This window comes from Salvelinus alpinus, chromosome 1 (assembly GCF_045679555.1).
Source record: "Salvelinus alpinus chromosome 1, SLU_Salpinus.1, whole genome shotgun sequence".
Lineage (NCBI taxonomy): Eukaryota > Metazoa > Chordata > Actinopteri > Salmoniformes > Salmonidae > Salvelinus > Salvelinus alpinus.
The window spans coordinates 107,433,523-107,457,747 of NC_092086.1; the positions used below are offsets into that span (position 1 = coordinate 107,433,523).

Here is a 24,225-nt window from a genome sequence, read left to right on the forward strand (position 1 = left end):
TGCATGACACTGTCCTGAGACACAGGATCACCATGCATGACACTGTCCTGAGACACAGGATCACCATGCATGACACTGTCCTGAGACACAGGATCACCATGCATGACACTGTCCTGAGACACAGGATCACCATGCATGACACTGTCCTGAGACACAGGATCACCATGCATGACACTGTCCTGAGACACAGGATCACCATGCATGACACTGCCTCTTTAACCCGGCTGAGACTGCCTGACTGCCTCTTTGACTGGTCAGTTAACATGCCAGGGGAGAGGACAGAGGGGAGAGGACAGAGGGGAGAGGACAGAGGGGAGAGGACAGAGGGGAGAGGACAGAGGGCAATGAGAGAGGAGATGGAAATGGGCAATAAATAGGCCGTAGTGGCGAAGTAATTACAATTTAGTAATTAACACTGGAGTGATAGATGTGCAGAAGATGATGTGCAAGTAGAAATACTGGGGTGCAAAAGAGCAGAAAAAACAAATATGGGGATGAGGTAGGTCGTAGGTTGGATGGGCTATTTACAGATGGATTATGTACAGCTGCATCGATCGGTAAGCTGCTCTGACAGCCGATGCTTGAAGTTAGTGAGGGAGATATAAGTCTCCAGCTTCAGTGATTTTTGCAATTCGTTCCAGTCATTGGCAGCAGAGAACTGGAAAGAAAGGCGGCCAAAGCAGGTGTTGGCTTTGGGGATGACCAGTGAGATATACCTGCTGGAGCGCGTGCTACGGGTGGGTGTTGTTATCGTGACCAGTGAGCTGAGATAAGGCGGAGCTTTACCTAGCAAAGACTTATAGATGACCTGGAGCCAGTGGGTTTGGCGGCGAATATGACGCGAGGGCCAGCTGACTTGGCATACAGGTCGCAGTGGTGGGTGGTATATGGGGCTTTGGTGACAAAACTGATGGCACTGTGATAGACTGCATCCAATTTGCTGAGTAGAGTGTTGGAGGCTATTTTGTAAATGACATCGCCGAAGTCAAGGATCGGTAGGATAGTCAGTTTTACGAGGGTATATTTAGCAGCATGAGTGAAGGAGGCTTTGTTTGCGAAATAGGAAGCCGATTCTAGATTTGATTTTGGATTGGAGATGCTTAATATGAGTCTGGAAGGAGAGTTTACAGTCTAGCCAGACACCTAGGTATTTGTAGTTGTCCACATATTCTAAGTCAGAACTGTCCAGAGTAGTGATGCTAGGCGGGCGAGCAGGTGCGGAAAGCGATCGGTTGAAGAGCATGCATTTAGTTTTACTAGCGTTTAAGAGCAGTTGGAGGCCACAGAAGGAGTGTTGTATGGCATCGAAGCTCGTTTGGAGGTTTGTTAACACAGTGTTCAAAGAAGGGCCAGATGTATACAGAATGGTGTCATCTGCGTAGAGGTGGATCAAAGAATCACCCGCAGCAAAAGCGATATCATTGATATATACAGAGAAAAGAGTCAGCCTGAGAATTGAACCCTGTGGCACCCCCATAGAGACTGCCAGAGGTCCGGACAACAGGCCCTCCGATTTGACACACTGGACTCTATCTGAGAAGTAGTTTGTGAACCAGGCGAGGCAGTCATTAGAGAAACCATGGCTGTTGAGTATGGTGATTGACCGAGTCGATGGCCAGGTCGAAGAAGATGGCTGCACAGTACTGTTTTTAATCGATGGTGGTTATGATATCGTTTAGGACCTTGAGCGTGGCTGAGTTACACCCGTGACCAGCTCGGAAACCAGATTGCATAGCTGAGAAGGTACGGTGGGATTCGAGATGGTCGGTGATCTGTTTGTTCACTTGGCTTTCGAAGACTTTAGAAAGGCAGCATGGATATAGGTCTGTAACAGTTTGGGTCTGGAGTGTGTCCCCCTTTGAAGAGGGGGATGACCGCGGCAGCTTCCCAATCTTTAGGTATCTCAGACGATACGAAAGAGAGGTTGAACAGACTACTAATAGGGGTTGCGACAATGGCGGCGGATAATTTTAGGAAGAGAGGGTCCAGATTGTCAAGCCCAGCTGATTTGTAGGAATCCAGATTCTGCAGCTCTTTCAGGACATCAGCTGTCTGGATTTGGGTGAAGGAGAAGCGCAGGGGCTTGGGCCAGCTGTTGGTCGGGGTTGGGGTAGCCAGGTGGAAAGCGTGGCCAGCCATAGAGAAATACTTATTGAAATTCTCAATTATCGTAGATTTGTCAGTGGTGACAGTGTTTCCTAGCCTCAGTGCAGTGGGCAGCTGAGAGGGGCTGCTCTTATTCTCCATGGACTTTACAGTGTCCCAAAACTTTTTGGAATTAGTGATGCAGGATGCAAATTTCTGTTTGAAAAAGCTAGCCTTTGCTTTCCTAGCTGACTGTGTATATTGGTTCCTGACAAGTTGCATATCGCGGGGACTATTCAAAGCTAGTGCAGTGTGCCACAGACAGGGCCTATAAGACATTTCCTAAAAGACAGTTCCTATAAGACAGTTCCTATAAGACAGATCCTATAAGACAGAGCCTATAAGACAGAGCCTATAAGACAGAGCCTATAAGACAGTTCCTATAAGACAGAGCCTATAAGACAGAGCCTATAAGACAGAGCCTATAAGACAGAGCCTATAAGACAGAGCCTATAAGACAGAGCCTATAAGACAGAGCCTATAAGACAGTTCCGTATAAAACAGGGCTTATAAGACAGTTCCTATAAGACAGGTATACCTGTCTATGTAGCTAAGTAAGTATAACCTTAACTACATATGTGCACGTACGCGAGCGTGTGTGTTTTCTGTTCCTGCCGTGCATGTGTTTTACTAATTAGGAAATCTCCTGGCTGACACTTCTATATTAATTACACATGCTAGCAGTGTATTAATACAACAGTAACTTCTACTCTCTCTGCTTCTGCCCTCTCCACGACGTATTCCCCTAGCCTACTCTCTGATTCTGCCTCTAGCCTACTCTCTGATTCTGCCCCTAGCCTACTCTCTGATTCTGCCTCTAGCCTACTCTCTGATTCTGCCCCTAGCCTACTCTCTGATTCTGCCCCTAGCCTACTCTCTGATTCTGCCCCTAGCCTACTCTCTGATTCTGCCTCTAGCCTACTCTCTGATTCTGCCTCTAGCCTACTCTCTGATTCTGCCCCTAGCCTACTCTCTGATTCTGCCCCTAGCCTACTCTCTGATTCTGCCTCTAGCCTACTCTCTGATTCTGCCTCTAGCCTACTCTCTGATTCTGCCCCTAGCCTACTCTCTGATTCTGCCTCTAGCCTACTCTCTGATTCTGCCTCTAGCCTACTCTCTGATTCTGCCTCTAGCCTACTCTCTGATTCTGCCTCTAGCCTACTCTCTGATTCTGCCTCTAGCCTACTCTCTGATTCTGCCCCTAGCCTACTCTCTGATTCTGCCCCTAGCCTACTCTCTGATTCTGCCTCTAGCCTACTCTCTGATTCTGCCCCTAGCCTACTCTCTGATTCTGCCCCTAGCCTACTCTCTGATTCTGCCTCTAGCCTACTCTCTGATTCTGCCCCTAGCCTACTCTCTGATTCTTCCCCTATACTACTCTCGGATTCTGCCCCTAGCCTACTCTCTGATTCTGCCCCTAGCCTACTCTCTGATTCTTCCCCTAGCCTACTCTCGGATTCTGCCTCTAGCCTACTCTCTGATTCTGCCCCTAGCCTACTCTCTGATTCTGCCCCTAGCCTACTCTCTGATTCTGCCCTGCCCATTGTGACTTTACAGAGCACACACTTTTACAGGATGGATGGTGCTGGGTGGTGGGGTAAGGAGGACAGACTGACTTCTTACAGGATGGATGATGCTGGGGTAAGGAGGACTGACTGACTTCTTACAGGATGGATGATGCTGGGGTAAGGAGGACAGACTGACTTCTTACAGGATGGATGATGCTGGGGTAAGGAGGACTGACTGACTTCTTACAGGATGGATGATGCTGGGGTAAGGAGGACTGACTGACTTCTTACAGGATGGATGATGCTGGGTTAAGGAGGACTGACGGACTTCTAACAGGATGGATGATGCTGGGGTAAGGAGGACTGACTGACTTCTTACAGGATGGATGATGCTGGGGTAAGGAGGACTGACTGACTTCTTACAGGATGGATGATGCTGGGGTAAGGAGGACTGACTGACTTCTTACAGGATGGATGATGCTGGGTTAAGGAGGACTGACGGACTTCTAACAGGATGGATGATGCTGGGGTAAGGAGGACTGACTGACTTCTTACAGGATGGATGATGCTGGGGTAAGGAGGACTGACTGACTTCTTACAGGATGGATGATGCTGGGGTAAGGAGGACTGACTGACTTCTAACAGGATGGATGATGCTGGGGTAAGGAGGACTGACTGACTTCTTAGAGGATGGATGATGCTGGGGTAAGGAGGACTGACTGACTTCTTACAGGATGCTGGGCCAGTATTTACTACATTACAAAAGTCCATCTACCTTTTGCACACAGGTGTTGAGTGTTTATTACCAACAGAAGGAGAATACATGAGCCGAATGTGCCACAGTGTGTGAGTGTGTGTGTGTGTGTGTGTGTCTCACTCTCTCTTACCTGTATCTGCAGCGGCAGGTTATCACAGACAGTACACAGCAGTGTCTCTGTAGGTTTCTCTCTACACATCAGCACCAGCTCCAGGTCCATGTCCTGTTTGATGAGCAGACCTTTAGCCACCAGGCCGATTCTCATCACGCCACACAGAACACCTCCACTGGGCTCACTGAGGATAACAGACAGATTTACACTCTAAACATTTAAACCACCTATTAGACCTAGATCATCCCAAAAACCTCATCAAATCAACAAGATCATAAAAATATGTCAGGACCTGAAGACCAAAAATGTTAGTCTAACCAGCAGTCACCAGACAGCCCCTTATATCCCAGCATGCATCGGTTAGAACCAGATGCCCACCTGCTGCCGCCGTCTGTGGAGTCATCTGGGCTGGCTCTGGGACTAAGAATGGGGTCGTCGTTAAGGTTATCGTTATGGTCACAGCTACCATCCTTTGGCACCGGGCTGTCTGTGGGGTTGGGCTGGCCGACTGCTGCGTCGGACTGACCGTCTGTCTGGCCGACTGCTGCGTCTGTCTGGCTGTTGCTCTGCACTGATTGAACGTTGCTCTGGTCTATCCAATCAGAGACGTGTTTGAGGGCACCCTCCACGGTGGACACCAGGGTCTGGACCGCCTCCAGTTCAGACGATGATGGGTAGACGGAGGAGTGCTTGGCCATGACGTGACGGTCATCATTACCGAACGAACGGAAGGACCTCTGTGGGGAAGGGGGAGAGTAAAGAACACAATGAACTCACCCCCATAGTAACACAATAAAAGTCTAAGGCACGTTCTCCCATACACACATCCCCCCACAGGGATGGCGTGCATCTCACAGATGAGGGAAACAACCTTTTCCTTGAGAGTCTGAGAGCTGATCTCTCCTCCGTTGTAGCAAGACGCACACAGTAGTACACACCAACACACTCACTGCCACTTGCCAGCCACTCCACGAACCCAAAGGCTCCACCTTATAAATTATAATGAGTGTGTGTTTGTGTGTGTGTGTGTGTGTGTGTGTGTGTGTGTGTGTGTGTGTGTGTGTGTGTGTGTGTGTGTCAGGAGGGGACTGTCAAAACTATAAACAAAAGAATGGTCAAAGTATTTCTTCCAGGAGGGAGAAACAACAATGTTCTGATCCACAAGCGGTAACTTTAATCATTACACTATGAATCCTGTTCTTAACTCATTGACTTCCGACAGACCATTTAAATGTCTGGAAGTGTTTGTTACAAAATTATTTTGGTAATTCACTCAGTTGTGAATGCAAGTTTATTTCTCTTGCTTGGTTAAAATACAATAGTCTAAAACAGTTGATTTGTTGAAAACAGACTCATTTAATCACGTAGTTAACAAGCATTTCCTTTTCTTTTGACTGCACGCTACTGCAAGCAGGCTGCAACCTGATTCAATTTGTTGTGGCTAACATTAGCTAGGCTCAGGGTTAAGGTTAGGAGTTATATTAAAGGGTTAAGATTAGGGTTAAAGGAAGAGATAGCTAACATGCTAAGCAGTTGCAAAGTAGCTAAAAAGTTGTCCATGATGAGATTCACTCAACTTTTGGGTTGCTAGACATTCGCGTTATATGCCTGTCCTTCCATGCAGATCAACCACCCTCGTTTTTGCCTCAAAGGAGAATTTTCCTATTTCTGAAGTAAATCTCTATTTTTGAAGTAAATGGCATGTTATAGAAGGATCCAGACACTTTTTCTGTGATTTGGCTTGATTTTGAGAAGCAAGACAAATCAATCACTTCCTCATTGCTCATTGTTGTACAGTAACAGGGCACCAAAACGTTAGCTAGGTAACATTAAATATATATCAAAATATCTGATAACGCACCTCCTGACAACGCACCACCTGACAACACACCACCTGACAACACACCACCTGATAACACACCTCCTGATAACACACCACCTCAGACGAGAGAATAAGCTGAAATATAGGAATTTTATCGTACTAAAACTTAAATAATTCTGAATTTAAAAAGTAAACTTTAAACAAACAAACATTCTATGTTCTTGCACTATATAGATATGACATAAATAAAGTATAAGGATAGGGGGCAGCATTTTCACTTTGGATGAATAGCGTGCCCAGAGTGAACTGCCTCCTACTCTGTCCCAGATGCTAATATATGCATATTATTAGTAGTATTGGATAGAAAACACTCTGAAGTTTCTAAAACTGTTTGAATTATGTCTGAGTATAACAGAACTCATATGGCAGGCAAACTTCCAAACAGGAAGTGGAAATTCTGAGGCTGGTTGATTTTCAACTCATCGCTTATTCAAATCCCAGTAAGATATGGATTTGTTTTCACTTCCTACGCCTTCCACTAGATGTCAACAGTCTGTAGAACGTTGAATGAAGCCTGTACTGTGATGTGGGGCCGGATGGCAGCTGTTTGAGTCAGTGGTCTGGCAGATTGCCAGTTCCTGGTCACGCGCATTCCAAATGACATCGTCTTGCTTTCCATAACTTCTAGAGACACAAAGGAATTCTCCGGTTGGAACGTTATTGGATATGTATGATAACAACATCCCGAAGATTGATTCTCTACTTAGTTTGACCAGTTTATTCGACCTGTAATATTACTTTTTGAAGTTTTTGTCCGAGTTCGCATGGATCTGCGCGAGCGTTTGGACACGTATACTACACATGCTAGCAAAAGTAGCTACTTAGACATAAATAATTGACATTATCGAACAAAACAACAATTTATTGTGGAACTAGGATTCCTGGGAGAGCATTCTGATGAAGATCATCAAAGGTAAGGGAATATTTATGTAATTTCGTATTTCTGTTGACTCCAACATGGCGGAGAAATGTTTTTTTTTTATATTTGAGCGCCGTCTCAGATTATTGCATGGTGTGCTTTTTACGTAAAGTTTTTTTTAAATCTGACACAGCAGTTGCATTAAGAACAAGTGTATCTTTAATTCTATGTAAAACATGTATCTTTCATCACAGTGTATGATGAGTATTTCTGTTATTAGTTGTGGCTCTGCAATTTCTCCGGATATTTTGGAGGCATTTCTGAACATGGCGCCAATGTAAACTAAGATTTTTGGATATAAATATGCACATAATCGAACAAAACATACATGTATTGTGTAAAATGATGTCCTAAGAGTGTCATCTGATGAAGATCATCAAAGGTTAGTGATTAATTTTATCTCTATTTCTGCTTTTTGTGACTCCTATCTTTGGCTGGGAAAATGGCTGTGTTTTTTGGATTTGGCGGTGATCTAACGTAATCATATGTTGTGTTTTCACTGTAAAGCATTTTTTAAATCGGACAAGATGGGTAGATTAACAAGATGTTTATCTTTCATTTGCTGTATTGGACTTGTTAATGTGTGAAAGTTCCATATTTCAAAAAAATATTTTTGAATTTCCCGCGCTGCCTTTTCAGCGGAATGTTGTGGGGGGGTTCCGCTAGCGGAACGTGTGTCCTAGAAAGGTTAAGTAGCTAGAGGTTTTAAGTATAAGGAGACTTGAAGAAGAGCCTGAATCACCAACACGGCACATACAGTAATATTATCAATAACAGATCCTATACAGTAGACATGTTTAATGGCCTTTTAACACCGTGTTGAAATAGAAGTCCTCTGGGAGTTGTCACCACTCGGTCACACGCCACGAGGTTCGGCTGCACTGTCAACTATCTACACACAGGAGCAGTCACATAAAAAGGGTGAATAATTGAACAGTATTTCTGTATTCCAAGCAGTTGGAGTGGTCCGTGGACACTTAAGGAACAGTCATGTCGAGTTTGTTTCATTAGGTGACCTCATGAGGGACAAGAGACACATTACTGTATCTTTGTTTGTATACACTTCTCAATTATGGGGTTTGCATCTGAATGCTGTATAAAATGAATGATTGAGTATAAGAATACTTTTGGAAAAATAACAATGTGATCTTACTCTTCTAAATGAGAATAGTTTTTCATAGTAATTCATGCTCAGTCAGTGGCCATGCCCCTGTAAGCACAGACATTACACGGCGTCATGGAACGCCCCCTTTTCTACTAAAGTATAAAACCCACTTCCGACAAAAGTTACATTAGACCAGAAAGCATGAAGCGGTAGCCACATGTTGAAATGGTTGGAATTTAAATCTCTACAAACCAAAGAGACGGACGGTGTGAACTGGACGTCACGAATGTTAAGACAATAGAGACCAATAGATTGCTACAGAAGGAGCAAATCCTAGACGCTCTTTTACCAGTCTGCAGCTGAAAATGTGCGGATATGTAGGACGAGGATACCGACAACCGCGGAAGCATCTATTCTAACAGATCAACTCTAGGAGAATGGTACATCTGATGTACCCATTACAACAGACACTATCCAGAGCCCGCTGATAAAACTACAACCACGAAAGACCTTGGGACTTCTGGGGAAAGCAACCAAAGACTCTCTGATGAACTATTATCCATCAGACGGACCGGCGATCAAAGAGAGGCATACACTCGTGAATATGTCAATTGCAATTTATTTTCAAATGAGTGGCTGTTCATGTTCAAAGTATTAGCATTTCCATAAGTGTTGTTATCAACTGTATTAGTGGGTCCACTCTGAGTTTCCCGCTCTTGAGCTGTCCCCACCCCTTTCCTTTGTCTAACAAGCTGTCATATCGGTTCCGTCAACTAGGGACATTTTCATTGTATCATGTTAGTAACCAATGTATGACCTACTGTGTTTGTGTTAATGTAATTAATGTAATCGAAGACTGCACTCAGGACCTCAGACTGGGGTGAAGGTTCACCTTCCAACAGGACAACAACCCTAAGTACACAGCAAAGACATGCAGGAGTGGCTTCGGGACAAGTCTCTGAATGTCCTTGAGTGGCCCAGCCAGAGCCTGGACTTGAACCCGATCGAACATCTCTGGAGAGACCTGAAGTAGAGTATATTGTGATAAATTGCAGGCCACACTACTTGAGAGAGTTTAGAGAGTCTTCAGCTATGCCTAGAGAGTTTTCAGCTATACTTTTTGTGGCTGTTTATTTTGTGGCTGTTTATTTTAACAGATTTATAAATCAGTTCTACCAAATTTCTATCAACATGTTAAATGTGCAGCCAGAGGGAAAAGAATTCTAGATCACCTGTACTCCACACACAGAGACGCGTACAAAGCTCTCCCTCGCCCTCCATTTGGTAAATCCGACCACAACTCTATCCTCCTGATTCCTGCTTACAAGCAAAATTTAAAGCAGGAAGCACCAGTGACTCGGTCTATAAAAAAGTGGTCAGATGAAGCAGATGCTAAACTACAGGACTGTTTTGCTATCACAGACTGGAACATGTTCCGGGATTCTTCCGATGGCATTGAGTTCACCACATCAGTCACTGGCTTTATCAATAAGTGCATCGAGGACGTCGTCCCCACAGTGACTGTACGTACATACCCCAACCAGAAGCCATGGATTACAGGCAACATTCACACTGAGCTAAAGGGTAGAGCTGCCGCTTTCAAGGTGCGGGACTCTAACCCGGAAGCTTACAAGAAATCCTGCTATGCTCTGCGACGAACCATCAAACAGGCAAAGCGTCAATACAGGGCTAAGATTGAATCATACTACACTGGCTCCGACGCTCGTCTTATGTGGCAGGGCTGGCAAACTATTACAGACTACAAAGGGAAGCACAGCCGCGAGCTGCCCAGTGACAGAAGCCTACCAGACGAGCTAAATCACTTCTATGCTCGCTTCGAGGCAAGCAACACTGAGGCATGCATGAGACCATCAGCTGTTCCGGATGACTGTGTGATCACGCTCTCCGTAGCCGACGTGAGTAAGACCTTTAAACAGGTCAATATTCACAAGGCTGCGGGGCCAGACGGATTACCAGGACGTGTGCTCCGGGTATGCGCTGACCAACTGGCAGGTGTCTTCACTGACATTTTCAACATGTCCCTGATTGAGTCTGTAATACCAACATGTTTCAAGCAGACCACCATAGTCCCTGTGCCCAAGAACACAAAGGCAACCTGCCTAAATGACTACAGACCCGTAGCACTCACGTCCGTAGCCATGAAGTGCTTTGAAAGGTTGGTAATGGCTCACATCAACACCATTATCCCAGAAACCCTAGACCCACTCCAATTTGCATACCGCCCAAACAGATCCACAGATGATGCAATCTCTATTGCACTCCACACTGCCCTTTCCCAACTGGACAAAAGGAACACTTATGTGAGAATGCTATTAATTGACTACAGCTCAGCGTTCAACACCATAGTACCCTCAAAGCTCATCACTAAGCTAAGTATCCTGGGACTATAAACCTCCCTCTGCAACTGGATTCTGGACTTCCTGATGGGCCGCCCCCAAGTGGTGAGGGTAGGTAACAACACATCCGCCACGCTGATCCTCAACACTGGAGCTCCCTAGGGGTGCGTGCTCAGTCCCTTCCTGTACTCCCTGTTCACCCACGACTGCATGGCCAGGCACGACTCCAACACCATCATTACGTTTGCAGACGACACAACAGACCTGATCACCGACAACGACGAGACAGCCTATACGGAGGAGGTCAGAGACCTGGCCGAGTGGTGCCAGAATAACAACCTATCCCTCAACATAACCAAGACTAAGGAGATGATTGTGGACTGCAGGAAAAGGAGGACCGAGCACGCCTCCATTCTCATAGATGGGGCTGTAGTGGAGCAGGTTGAGAGCTTCAAGTTCCTTGGTATCCACATCAACAGCAAACTAGAATGGTCCAAACATACAGCCCAGTACATCACTGGGGCTAAGCTGCCTGCCATCCAGGACCTCTACACCAGGCGGTGTCAGAGGAAGGCCCTAAAAATTGTCAAAGACCCCAGCCACCCCAGTCATAGACTGTTCTCTCTACTACCGCATGGCAAGCAATACCGGAGTGCCAAGTCTAGGACAAAAAGGCTTCTCAACAGTTTTTACCCCCAAGTCATAAGACTCCTGAACAGGTAGGTAATCAAATGGCTACCCAAACTATTTGCATTGTGTGCCCCGCCCCCCCCCAACCCCTTTTTTTACGCTGCTGCTACTCTCTGTACATACTACCTCAAATGTTCCGACCAACCAGTAATCCCGCACATTGGCTAACCGGGCTATCTGCATTGTGTCCCACCACCCACCACCCGCCAACCCCTCTTTAACGCTACTGCTACTCTCTGTTCATCATATATGCATAGTCACTTTAACCATATCTACATGTACATACTACCTCAATCAGCCTGACTAACCAGTGTCTGTATGTAGCCTCGCCTGTCTTTTTACTGTTGTTTTATTTCTTTACTTACCTATTGTTCACCTAACACCTTTTTTGCACTATTGGTTAGAGCCTGTAAGTAAACGTTGTATTCGGCGCACGTGACAAATAAACTTTGATTTGATTTCATTTGAAAGTACCTGTAATTACTAACATTTATTTGACTACTGTATTTAATAATTGTGAGATGAAATGGATGTGTGTACTGTGTCTGTGTTTTTGTGTTTACACAGCAGACTCTGCGAAGCGAGTGTGTGTGTGTGTGTGTGTGTGTGTGTGTGTGTGTGTGTGTGTGTGTGTGTGTGTGTTCCAACTGCCAAGAGTGTTGTATTTACCTTTGCTCTATGCTTGCTTTTACACCAAACCAATTACACCAGACATTTACCGCTCCACTGAGGCTGAAGCCAGTCAGCCACATTACATAAACACATTAGATGGTGTAATACATGTGGAGCTGTGCTGTGTAGTGAATGTGCAGCACTGCCCTCCAATAATAATATCTTCAGTCCAGCCATTTACTGGTCTGTTAGCACGCTAACCACTTCCTGGTCTGTTCGCACGCTAACACCTTACTGGTCTGTTAGCACGCTAACCACTTACTGGTCTGTTAGCACGCTAACCCCTTACTGGTCTGTTAGCACGCTAACCCCTTACTGGTCTGTTAGCACGCTAACCCCTTACTGGTCTGTTAGCACGCTAACCCCTTACTGGTCTGTTAGCACGCTAACCCCTTACTGGTCTGTTAGCACGCTAACCCCTTACTGGTCTGTTAGCACGCTAACCCCTTACTGGTCTGTTAGCACGCAAAGCCCTGTTCCCACACACATACAGACACACACCCTCGCTATTCCCCCTTAAACTGGCTGACCAGGTGTCAAGGTCAAGAGATTGTGTGCGGTTAGGAATGTGACAAATGGAACATTTTGATTAATGTTTAAACAGCCATTTTTTTCTGTTAAAACGAAGTTAAAATGAAGTTAAAAAGGTTCTATCTACCGCAGTCATATACCCTTGAAAGCGCCTCGGCTACGGCATGTCTGTCTGGAAGGGTACACTACGGCTTTTAAATGCCGACACGAAACCTTCTCTGGAGAAAATTCCGAAGCGCAACTAAACGGGCATTTTACTTGTCTGTAAAGGAATGCCGCTTCTGCAGCGGGACTAACGTCCATCAATAGGCGACCAGAACTGTCAATCAAATAATCTAGAGACCACTCTCTCCTAAGAAAGTACTTTAAAGTTTGTTAAATACCGTGACTTACCAAGACGTTTACTAGAAAGAAAACATCTTCTGCCAGGAATCGACTCCTAAGGTTCAGGATTTTTGGAATGGAGAAGACTGATTAGTTGAAGTACTCCCGAAAACAAACACATGCATCTTTCATAGTGAGCAAGCGAAGGACGGAAAGAGAAGGAAGGGACACATGTTGCAATGTCTCGCAACTTATGTAAAACAGGGCATATCAAAGAATAGTCTAGAAAACCAAAAACATCAACAGGCTAGGATATTCTACATGCAATAGACCGAAGACTGAATGCACTCTCGCATTATTAGCTAAGAGAAAGAGCAGGCCGGCCAGCTGCACTGTGATTTTAATATTGTATAAAAAAATAAAATACGTTTTCCCATAAGGGATTTTGTTAAAGGAATTTTGATTCCTGTTTATTAACCAATTCAATTAAAACACTCTGCCCATAAATAAGAATTTGTAAGATAATTATCTGCATAAAATGGACAGATACCAGTCTTAAAATCAATCAATCAATAGCGTTTATTCTCGAGAGTACTGATCATAATACATTTTACATCAGGTTATATAATAAAGATGATGTCATAGGAACGTTAAGGATCCTAACTTCATTTTAACGTTTTGTATACAATAACTAGTGTGTAGTGAAAGCAGAGAGAGAGAGAGTTGCTCTCTAGGGAACAATGCACATACTGTTCAGTGATGTGTGTGTACCATTCCTATTGTGAGTGTAAAATGTAGAGGTATGTATCGTGTGTGCGGATTTTTTGTGTGTGTGTGTGTGTTTGTGTGTGTGTGCCATGTGGAGTGTTTCGCACACTTGTGTTTTTTCACACCTGTGGACAGTGTGTGTGTCACATGGCCATAGTGAGTGTTGGGTGAACAGAGTGATGCTGTGTGTGATGAATGTATCCAGGGTCGTGGAAGGGCAGGTCAGCAGAGTGAAATGGAGGAGAGAGGAGAGGGAGAGGACCAGCCCCGGGCAGATTGCATAAAAAATTCAGCCTGTGATTTATCAGCACAACGCTTGGTAGCTCCTGCACAAAAGATGGCCCCGTTTTATTGTGGTTTTAACAACCTTTCAAATTACCACACACACACACACACACACACACACAGCACGGCTGGAAAGCCGGATCCTTTTCCCAATTACTTAGTCTCAGCGAATGGGGTCAGTCAACCACTATAAATCTGGTATAGAGAGAGACAATGAGAGATCCAGTATACTGTACACACACACACACACACACACACACACACACACACACACACACACACACACACACACACACACACACACACACACACACACACACACACACACACACACACACACACACACACACACACACACACACACAAAATCAATCAGTAAGTCCTAGCTCTGTTTGAGGTCCTGACAGCAACTGCCATTTTACACACTTCTACCATAAACACTACAATACCCAGCGTGAATTGTTAACGATATCATAACCGCCATCGATAAAAGACAGTATTGTGCATTGAGAAACTCAATAGCCTTGGTTTCTCAAATGACTGCCTCGCATGGTTCACCAACTACTTCTCAGACAGAGTTCAGTGTGTCAAATCGGAGGGCCTGTTGTCCGGACCTCTGGCAGTCTCTATGGGGGTACCACAGGGTTCAATTCTCGGGCCGACTCTTTTCTCTATATATATCAACGATGTCGCTCTTGCTGCGGGTGATTCCCTGATCCAACTCTACACAGACGACACAATTCTGTATACATCTGGCCCTTCTTTGGACACTGTGTTAAATTACCTCCAAACGAGCTTCAATGACATACAACACTCCTTCCGTGGCCTCCAATTGCTCTTAAACGCTAGTAAAACTAAATGCACGCTTTTCAACCGTTCGCTGCCTGCACCCACCCGCCCGACTAGCATCACTACTCTGGACGGTTCTGACCTAGAATAAGTGGACAACTACAAATACCTAGGTGTCTGGTTAGACTGCAAACTCTCCTTCCAGACTCATATCATCTCCAATCCAAAATCAAATCTAGAATCGGCTTCCTATTTCGCAACAAAGCCTCCTTCACTCACGCCACCCAACTTACCCTAGTAAAACTGACTATCCTACCGATCCTCGACTTTGGCGATGTCATCTACAAAATAGCTTCCAATACTCTACTCAGCAAACTGGATGCAGTCTATCACAGTGCCATCCGTTTTGTTACCAAAGCCCCTTATACCACCCACCACTGCGACCTGTATGCTCTAGTCGGCTGGCCCTCGCTACATATTCGTCGCCAGACCCACTGGCTCCAGGTCATCTATAAGTCTATGCTAGGTAAAGCTCTGCCTTATCTCAGCTCACTGGTCACGATAACAACACCCACCCGTAGCACGCGCTCCAGTAGGTATATCTCACTGGTCATCCCCAAAGCCAGCACCTACTTTGGCTGCCTTTCCTTCCAGTTCTCTGCTGCCAATGACTGGAACGAATTGCAAAATTTGCTGAAGCTGGAGACTTCCATTTGCCTCACTAACTTTAAACATCAGCTATCTGAGCAGCTAACCGATCGCTGCAGCTGTACATAGTCCATCTGTAAATAGCCCACCCAATCTACCTACCTCATCCCCATATTGTTTTTATTTACTTTTCTGCTCTTTTGCACACCAGTTTCATTACTTGCACATCACCATCTGCTAATGTATCACTCCAGTGTTAATCTGATAAATTGTAATTCCTTTGCTACTATGGCCTATTTATTGCCTAACTTCTCACGCCATTTGCACACACTGTATATAGACTTTATTTTTTTCTATTGTGTTATTGACTGTACGCTTGTTTATTCCATGTGTAACTCTGTGTTGTTGTTTGTGTCGCACTGCTTTGCTTTATCTTGGCCAGGTCGCAGTTGTAAATGAGAACTTGTTCTCAACTAGCTTACCTGGTTAAATAAAGGTGAAATAAAACTGCCTTGTTCAGGGGCAGAACGACAGATTTTTTACCTTGTCAGTTCGGGGATTCGATCTAGCAACCTTTCAGTTACTGGCACAACGCTCTAACCACTAGGCTACCTGCCGCCCCAAAACTGGCACTCGTTTCCCAAAACAGCGGTTTGAGCCAGTCACGTGTGTTTGTTTACAAAGAAGCAACAAAGAGCAAAATGGGAGCTTCGTGAGGTGAGTCATCTATGCAGCTAACTTAAGTGAGGTGATCAAGTTACACTTGTACGAAATTCACTACTAATGTAGTACTATATGTACTACATTACAGCTTAATATCTTACGTTAGTTTGCAAGATCAAGCTTCTTGGTAGCAGCATCAGAGACAATCCCATCCTGGATGAAGATAATATTTGTTTTGTTCGTGCTACAAACTGCGTTTTCAGATACTTGCATAACTTTATGAGCTGGGTTGTCTGTCCTAGTAATAAATGTTTTCATGCGATCGTTAGCATTTACCTAGCATCCGCTATGATACATCCTTAGTACTTGTTAGCATTTTGTTAGCATTCTGGTAAGTGGCGTTTTTGGGGGTATTTTTTAGTAAAAAAAAATATATACAGTGGGGCAAAAAAGTATTTAGTCAGCCACCAATTGTGCAAGTTCTCCCACTTAAAAAGATGAGAGAGGCCTGTAATTTTCATCATAGGTAAACTTCAACTATGACAGACAAAATGAGAAAAAAAAATCCAAAAAATCACATTGTAGGATTTTTTATGAATTTATTTGCAAATTATGGTGGAAAATAAGTATTTGGTCACCTACAAACAAGCAAGATTTCTGGCTCTCACAGACCTGTAACTTCTTCTTTAAGAGGCTCCTCTGTCCTCCACTCGTTACCTGTATTAATGGCACCTGTTTGAACTTGTTATCAGTATAAAAGACACCTGTCCACAACCTCAAACAGTCACACTCCAAACTCCACTATGGCCAAGACCAAAGAGCTGTCAAAGGACACCAGAAACAAAATTGTAGACCTGCACCAGGCTGGGAAGACTGAATCTGCAATAGGTAAGCAGCTTGGTTTGAAGAAATCAACTGTGGGAGCAATTATTAGGAAATGGAAGACATACAAGACCACTGATAATCTCCCTCGGTCTGGGGCTCCACGCAAGATCTCACCCTGTGGGGTCAAAATGATCACAAGAACGGTGAGCAAAAATCCCAGAACCACACGGGGGGACCTAGTGAATGACCTGCAGAGAGCTGGGACCAAAGTAACAAAGCCTACCATCAGTAACACACTACGCCGCCAGAGACTCAATCCTGCAGTGCCAGACGTGTCCCCCTGCTTAAGCCAGTACATGTCCAGGCCCGTCTGAAGTTTGCTAGAGAGCATTTGGATGATCCAGAAGAAGATTGGGAGAATGTCATATGGTCAGATGAAACCAAAATATAACTTTTTGGTAAAAACTCAACTCGTTGTGTTTGGAGGACAAAGAATGCTGAGTTGCATCCAAAGAACACCATACCTACTGTGAAGCATGGGGGTGGAAACATCATGCTTTGGGGCTGTTTTTCTGCAAAGGGACCAGGACGACTGATCCGTGTAAAGGAAAGAATGAATGGGGCCATGTATCGTGAGATTTTGAGTGAAAACCTCCTTCCATCAGCAAGGGCATTGAAGATGAAACGTGGCTGGGTCTTTCAGCATGACAATGATTCCAAACACACCGCCCGGGCAACGAAGGAGTGGCTTCGTAAGAAGCATTTCAAGGTCCTGGAGTGGCCTAGCCAGTCTCCAGATCTCAACCCCATAGAAAATCTTTGGAGGGAGTTGAAAGTCCGTGTTGCCCAGCAACAGCCCCAAAACATCACTGCTCTAGAGGAGATCTGCATGGAGGAATGGGCCAAAATACCAGCAACAGTGTGTGAAAACCTTGTGAAGACTTACAGAAAACGTTTGACCTCTGTCAATGCCAACAAAGGGTATATAACAAAGTATTGAGATAAACTTTTGTTATTGACCAAATACTTATTTTCCACCATAATTTGCAAATAAATTCATAAAAAATCCTACAATGTGATTTTCTGTAATTTTTTTTCTCATTTTGTCTGTCATAGTTGAAGTGTACCTATGATGAAAATTACAGGCCTCTCTCATCTTTTTAAGTGGGAGAACTTGCACAATTGGTGGCTGACTAAATACTTTTTTGCCCCACTGTATATAGAGCCCCTTGTGTGCACTACTGGTAATACCGTATATCCTGGGATGGCACAGTATGAAGGTATAGAACTCTGGATACCGCCCAACCCTATTATGTGGTGTGGCGTGGTGTCGTATGTGGTGGGGTTGTGGTTGTGTGTGTGTGCGTGCGTGTGTGTGTGTGCACATTTATCTGTGTGTGTGTGTGTGTTTCCTAAACAGCCTAGCTATGGTGAGCACAGCCCTCATTATCCAGGGTTATTTATGAACGCCCCCTATACACCTCCCCCCTCCCTCCACCCTCCCCTTCTGCCCTCCTCCCCTCCCCCCTTTTAATAATTCATGGTGCTGTCTGCGCTCCCCTGGGGCTCAACTTCAGAGTCAGTGGTAAGAACCATTAATCAGTCCCTGATCTCTCTCTCTCTCTCTTCCTCCACTCTCTCTCTCTCTTCCTCCACTCTCTCTCTCTCTCTTCCTCCACTCTCTCTCTCTCTCTTCCTCCACTCTCTCTCTCTCTATTCCTCCACCTATCTCTCTCTCTCTTCCTCCACTCTCTCTCTCTCTCTTCCTCCACTCTCTCTCTCTCTCTCTCTCTTCCTCCACTCTCTCTCTCTCTTCCTCCACTCTCTCTCTCTCTTCCTCCACTCTCTCTCTCTCTTCCTCCACTCTCTCTCTCTCTTCCTCCACTCTCTCTCTCTCTTCCTCCACTCTCTCTCTCTCTTCCTCCACCACTCTCTCTCTTCCTCCACCACTCTCTCTCTTCCTCCACCACTCTCTCTCTTCCTCCACCACTCTCCGTCCCTTGTTCTCTTCCTCTCCTTTCTCATTCTCTCTCCCTACCTCGCTCGTTTTCTCCTCTAAGGTTCTCTCCATTTCGCTCTTCCTCTCCTCTATCCAACGTGTTCCTGAAGTCCTCTCTCGCTCATTTCCTCTACTATCTCTATTTCTCCTCTCTCCCCCCATTGAGAGGAATTTGGAGCTCCTCTCTCCCCCCAGCATACAGTTTATCCAGCAGCATACCACCCTGCATACCACTGCTGGCTTGCTTCTGAAGCTAAGCAGGGTTGGTCCTGGTCAGTCCCTGGATGGGAGACCAGATGCTGCTGGAAGTGGTGTTGGAGGGCCAGTAGGAGGCACTCTTTCCTCTGGTCTAAACAAAGATCCCAATGCCCCAGGGCAGTGATTGGGGACACTGCTCTGTGTAGGGTGCCGTCTTTCGGATGGGACGTTAAACGGGTGTCCTGACTCTCTGAGGTCATTAAAGATCCCATGGCACTTATCGTAAGAGTAGGGGTGTTAACCCCGGTGTCCTGGCTAAATTCCCAATCTGGCCTTCAACCATCACGGTCACCTAATAATCCCCAGTATACAATTGGCTCATTCATCCCCCTCCTCTCCCCTGTAACTATTCCCCAGGTCGTTGCTGCAAATGAGAACGTGTTCTCAGTCAACTTACCTGGTAAAATAACGGATAAAAAAAAAGAAAAAAGAAAAAAAGAAAACATTTTTTTTTTTGATGAACCAAGTCATGGCCCAAGTCTAGGTGCACTGTTGTCTTACTGATCAGAGTAATATTACACACCTCACCATCCACCTACTTCAACTCTGTCTTCACACTGACATTAGTAACACAATCTAGGGACCATCTATGCTGGCCTTTTGCCTCTTTCCAGGCCCTTGTTGTAAATAAGACTTTGTTTTCAACTGAACTGCCTAGTAAAATATGTTAAATAAATAACAAATAAAAAGCATCTATGCTGCAGACTTCCCAGGTTGTTATCTACTAAACAAGTATCTCCGCTGAACAATAACTCAATAACTGTATTGAGCTGTATGTCTACTGTAGAAAATAGTCAGCAGCTTTCACTGTCTAACAGAATAGATTAACATATTGATACTCCTCACTCATCATACACATTCTGACAGGAAGCACTTGCACAAGCAGAAACACACAAACATAAAAACACACATACACACTACTTACCATGCCTGCAGGAGGAGTGGGGGCTCCTTGTTTGTCTCCTTTTGTGACCCGGGTGCGTTGCCGGGTGTGTTGCCGGGTGCGTTGCCGGTGTGGCTCTGTGTTATCAGGACAGGTCAGGGATTTCCTCTGCTCTCTGACTCCTCATACGCTCCCCTCTGACCGAACCCCCCAGACTACAGACCGGACTTTCTCTGTCTCACCTGGAGGGAGAGAGAAATGGAGAGAGAAAGAAGGATGGATGGATGGATAGATAGAAAGAGACAGAGAGATTGATAGATAGAGAGAGAGAAAGAGACAGAGACAGAGAGAGAGAGACAGGGAGAGAGAGAGAGACAAGACAGAGAGACAGGGAGAGAGAGAGAGAGAGACAGAGAGAGAGACAAGGGAGAGAGAGAGAGACAAGGGAGAGACAGGGAGAGAGAGAGAGACGGGGGAGAGAGAGAGAGACACAGAGACAGAGAGACAGGGGGAGAGAGAGAGACAGGGGAGAGAGAGAGAGACAGGGAGAGAGAGACAGAGAGAGAGAAAGGAAAATACTGATCAGTCAATGTAACCAGACAATAGTATATTATCTACCAAAACCCTCCTTAATAATGATCCTACAGCTACAATACATGACCGCTCCTCACCCCCTTTCCTACTTTAGACCACACACACACCTCAGCAGGGTTATGGCCTAGTCTTTGTCTGCAGGTAGAGAGAGGAGAATGCATTGCTAAGCTGAAGACGAGACAGTCCAGCCTTATTCATATTTCATGATCTGGGAGGAGAGCTGTGGAAAAACCACTGATGTGAAGCTTGTTTTTATCTGCAGTTATGTACACACACACACTGACAGTTACACACACACACACACACTAACAGACACACACACACATACTGACAGTTACACAGACACATTGACAGTTACACAGACATACTGACAGACAGATACACCAACACTTACAGAGACATGCATTTTCAAAAACGGCCTGCTCCAGTTTCTGTGATTTATCTAGCCTAAATGATTCTGCTGCCCACTCGAGCCTAGCCTATCTGTCTGTCAGCTCTCCCTCTCACCTCGTCTCCCTCTCACCTCGTCTCTCTCACTTCGTCTGCTCCTCTCACCTCGTATCCCTCTCACTTTGTTTGCTCCTCTCCTCTCACCTCGTCTCCCTCTCACCTCGTCTCCCTCTCACCTCGTCTGCTCCTCTCACCTCGTCTGCTCCTCTCACCTCGTCTCCCTCTCACCTCGTCTCCCTCTCACCTCGTCTCCCTCTCACCTCGTCTCCCTCTCACCTCGTCTGCTCCTCTCACCTCGTCTGCTCCTCTCACCTCGTCTGCTCCTCTCACCTCTCACCTCGTCTCCCTCTCACCTCGTCTCCCTCTCACCTCGTCTCCCTCTCACCTCGTCTCCCTCTCACCTCGTCTCCCTCTCACCTCGTCTACTCCTCTCAACTCGTTTCTCTCTCACCTTGTCTGCTCCTCTCACTATGTTAATGGGGGATTTAGCCTGGCAGAATAATAACTCACAATCATCATTCATCATGTATCACAGATTAACAAGGGGAGTGTCAAACGGTGGAAAGTTTGACGTGTTAAGTCCGGTGGTTGTGGTTTCCCTGGAAAACAATCTCCATTCCCATGGATTAGGTCAACTGGGCAGGTAGAAGAACCAGAGGTGGACAGGACGCAGGCAGGAACACACACACACACCAGTGTGTCAGAGGGCACGTACATTCGGGACCTCTCATCCCAAACAGCAGCGGTATAGCTGTGATGTAACCGTACCTCTCCTTGCCTGGCTAAAGTGACAGACTTGCGTCAGCCAGGCTAAACTTCTCCACCCTGTCCTGTATGGAATGCCGTAAAGGTCCCCCGCCTCTCAAAACATACGCATCAAATAAGAGGCTGACACTCTCTCCCTGAACCTGCCGTTGCTGCCCTACCAGAACCTGCCCTCTCTGACTGCAGTGTGACTGACTGGGTGCTATAGACACATCCCAGTAGAGGAGGAGGTACCCCAACCAGCAGTATATCCTCCCAGCTTGCTCTGGTCTCTAGCTGCTCTGACTGCAGTGTGACTGACTGACTGACTGCTGCTTTGCTATAGATAAAACCACCCCATACCACTGCTATGCCAGTGAGGCCACAGGGACACTTGGATTGGGTTTGACAAGAGCCATGTATTTAAATATATGACTGGGTTTAACTAGCCACCAGCCACATGCAACGCTACCAATCAACCCCATTATCATGGAACAGAACAGTAAAGCAACACCACACCACCGAGAGCTCTACTAAAACAACACCACACCACCGAGAGCTCTACTACAACAACACCACACCACCGAGAGCTCTTCTAAAACAACATCACACCACTGAGAGCTCTACTAAAACAACACCACACCACCGAGAGCTCTTCTAAAACAACACCACACCACCGAGAGCTCTACTAAAACAACACCACACCACCGAGAGCTCTTCTAAAACACCACACCACCGAGAGCTCTTCTAAAACAACACCACACCACCGAGAGCTCTACTAAAACAACACCACCGAGAGCTCTTCTAAAACAACACCACACCACCGAGAGCTCTTCTAAAACAACACCACACCACCGAGAGCTGTATGGAGGAGCTTTCCAGACTGTCGTTAAGGATTGTTGTAACACAAAACACCATTGGTTTACAGTCACACATGGTGGTTGGTTCAGTTTTCTATCAACGGTAATGGCTCTAGCCTAGTCCCAGGTCTGTTTGTGCTGTATGGCCAACTCCTATGGTCGTTGTGAACAGTCATTGTGACCATAGCAGTTTGCAAGTCAGCACAAACAGATCTGGGTCCAGGCTGAATTGGCTATAATTTGGGAAAAATCTCAGTGTTTACGTTCAACCCAGAGTGATACTGGGCAGATATGCCATGTCACAGTCTCACAACAGGAAGTGACCTTGCCCTCTCAGGAACCATTATGCAAAACCAAACCAGGATGTAAACTAGTCTGCAAGTCAACAACAACGGGGGATGAGAGATGTGTGTGGTAACAACTTTCAGTTGAGAATGGAGAGGTTGGGTATCACCTTACCTGTTCATTTGAAACACAGTGAACCAGTATTCATAAAGGGAAATGTAGTTATATAAAGAACAGAAGTTGCCAAACAGGAAACCTACTAGTTTGGCAAAACACCAAATCATCTGGAGAGAGAGTGAGACGTTGTAACCAGTATGATGACATTTCTAAATTTCAGGGAGGAAGTGACTTTGCAGCGACACAAGACTGGGCCTCATATTCACTCCTGTGGAAACTGTGATTGAAAGAGAGAGCGCACTGACAATTTTCCCCCAAGTCAGATGCAAAATATTTAGACTCCAGCTACCCTTCGTCTAGTCAGCAATGAGAGCAGAGCTGTACACCACTGTGACAGAGTCCTGCCTGCCTTTAATTGTGATACAAATTGCAGAAAGCTCCAGTGTGTGTGGGTGTGTGTGTGTGTGTATGTGTGTGTCTTCCTTTGAATGTGATACAAATGGCTCTCTTGCAGCATTGAGCCCCATGCAGTATGTCCTGTCCTCCGCTGCCGGTAGTGAACTCATTAGCCCTACAGAGGGGAAGAAAATGAACTGGGCCTGACAGGCACTTAACCATGGAAATGACTCCACCAAGATGAAAACCACACAGCAATCAAAGAGCCAGCAGTATGTAGCTAGCCTCTCTATCTGACAAGAGAACAAGTCACATTGTGGTATTGACTCCCTTTCTCCTGTTTGCTCCTTCTAATTGTTTTGTTTCTTACAGACATACACGCATACACCTACTGTAAACACACACACACTCCCTTGATTGGTCTAGTTTCCAGGGTGTTTAGCCTGGTAGATCAAGCCACTAGACAGGGAGAACAGCTGGGTCTGTCAGTGAAGGTTGACTCCTAACAGTTAATAACATAAGGACCATTTAGGGCAGCAGTTTCCCCCCACGACCCCTAAACCGACCCGCAGGTAGCCTAGTGGTTAGAGCGTTGGGCTAGTAACCGAAAGGTTGCTAGATCAAATCCCCGAGCTGGCAAGGTAAAAATCTCTCGTTCT

General features: G+C 45.6%; 1 protein-coding gene across 5 annotated transcripts in view; it reads right to left on the reverse strand.

The window, feature by feature from the left end:
* LOC139538222 (spermatid perinuclear RNA-binding protein-like) overlaps positions 1 to 24,225 on the reverse strand; it is a 202,158-nt gene that overhangs the window by 74,559 nt on the left and 103,374 nt on the right. For all 5 annotated transcript variants that reach the window (XM_071340094.1, XM_071340087.1, XM_071340084.1 and 2 more), the window contains exons 3-5: positions 20,163 to 20,362; positions 4,901 to 5,259; positions 4,541 to 4,706 (exon numbers count right to left, since the gene is read on the reverse strand). In XM_071340094.1, coding sequence (XP_071196195.1) covers positions 4,541 to 4,706; positions 4,901 to 5,259; positions 20,163 to 20,165 — 528 coding nt within the window. In that variant the 5' untranslated portion in view covers positions 20,166 to 20,362. The remainder of the gene's footprint in view (positions 1 to 4,540; positions 4,707 to 4,900; positions 5,260 to 20,162; positions 20,363 to 24,225) is intronic.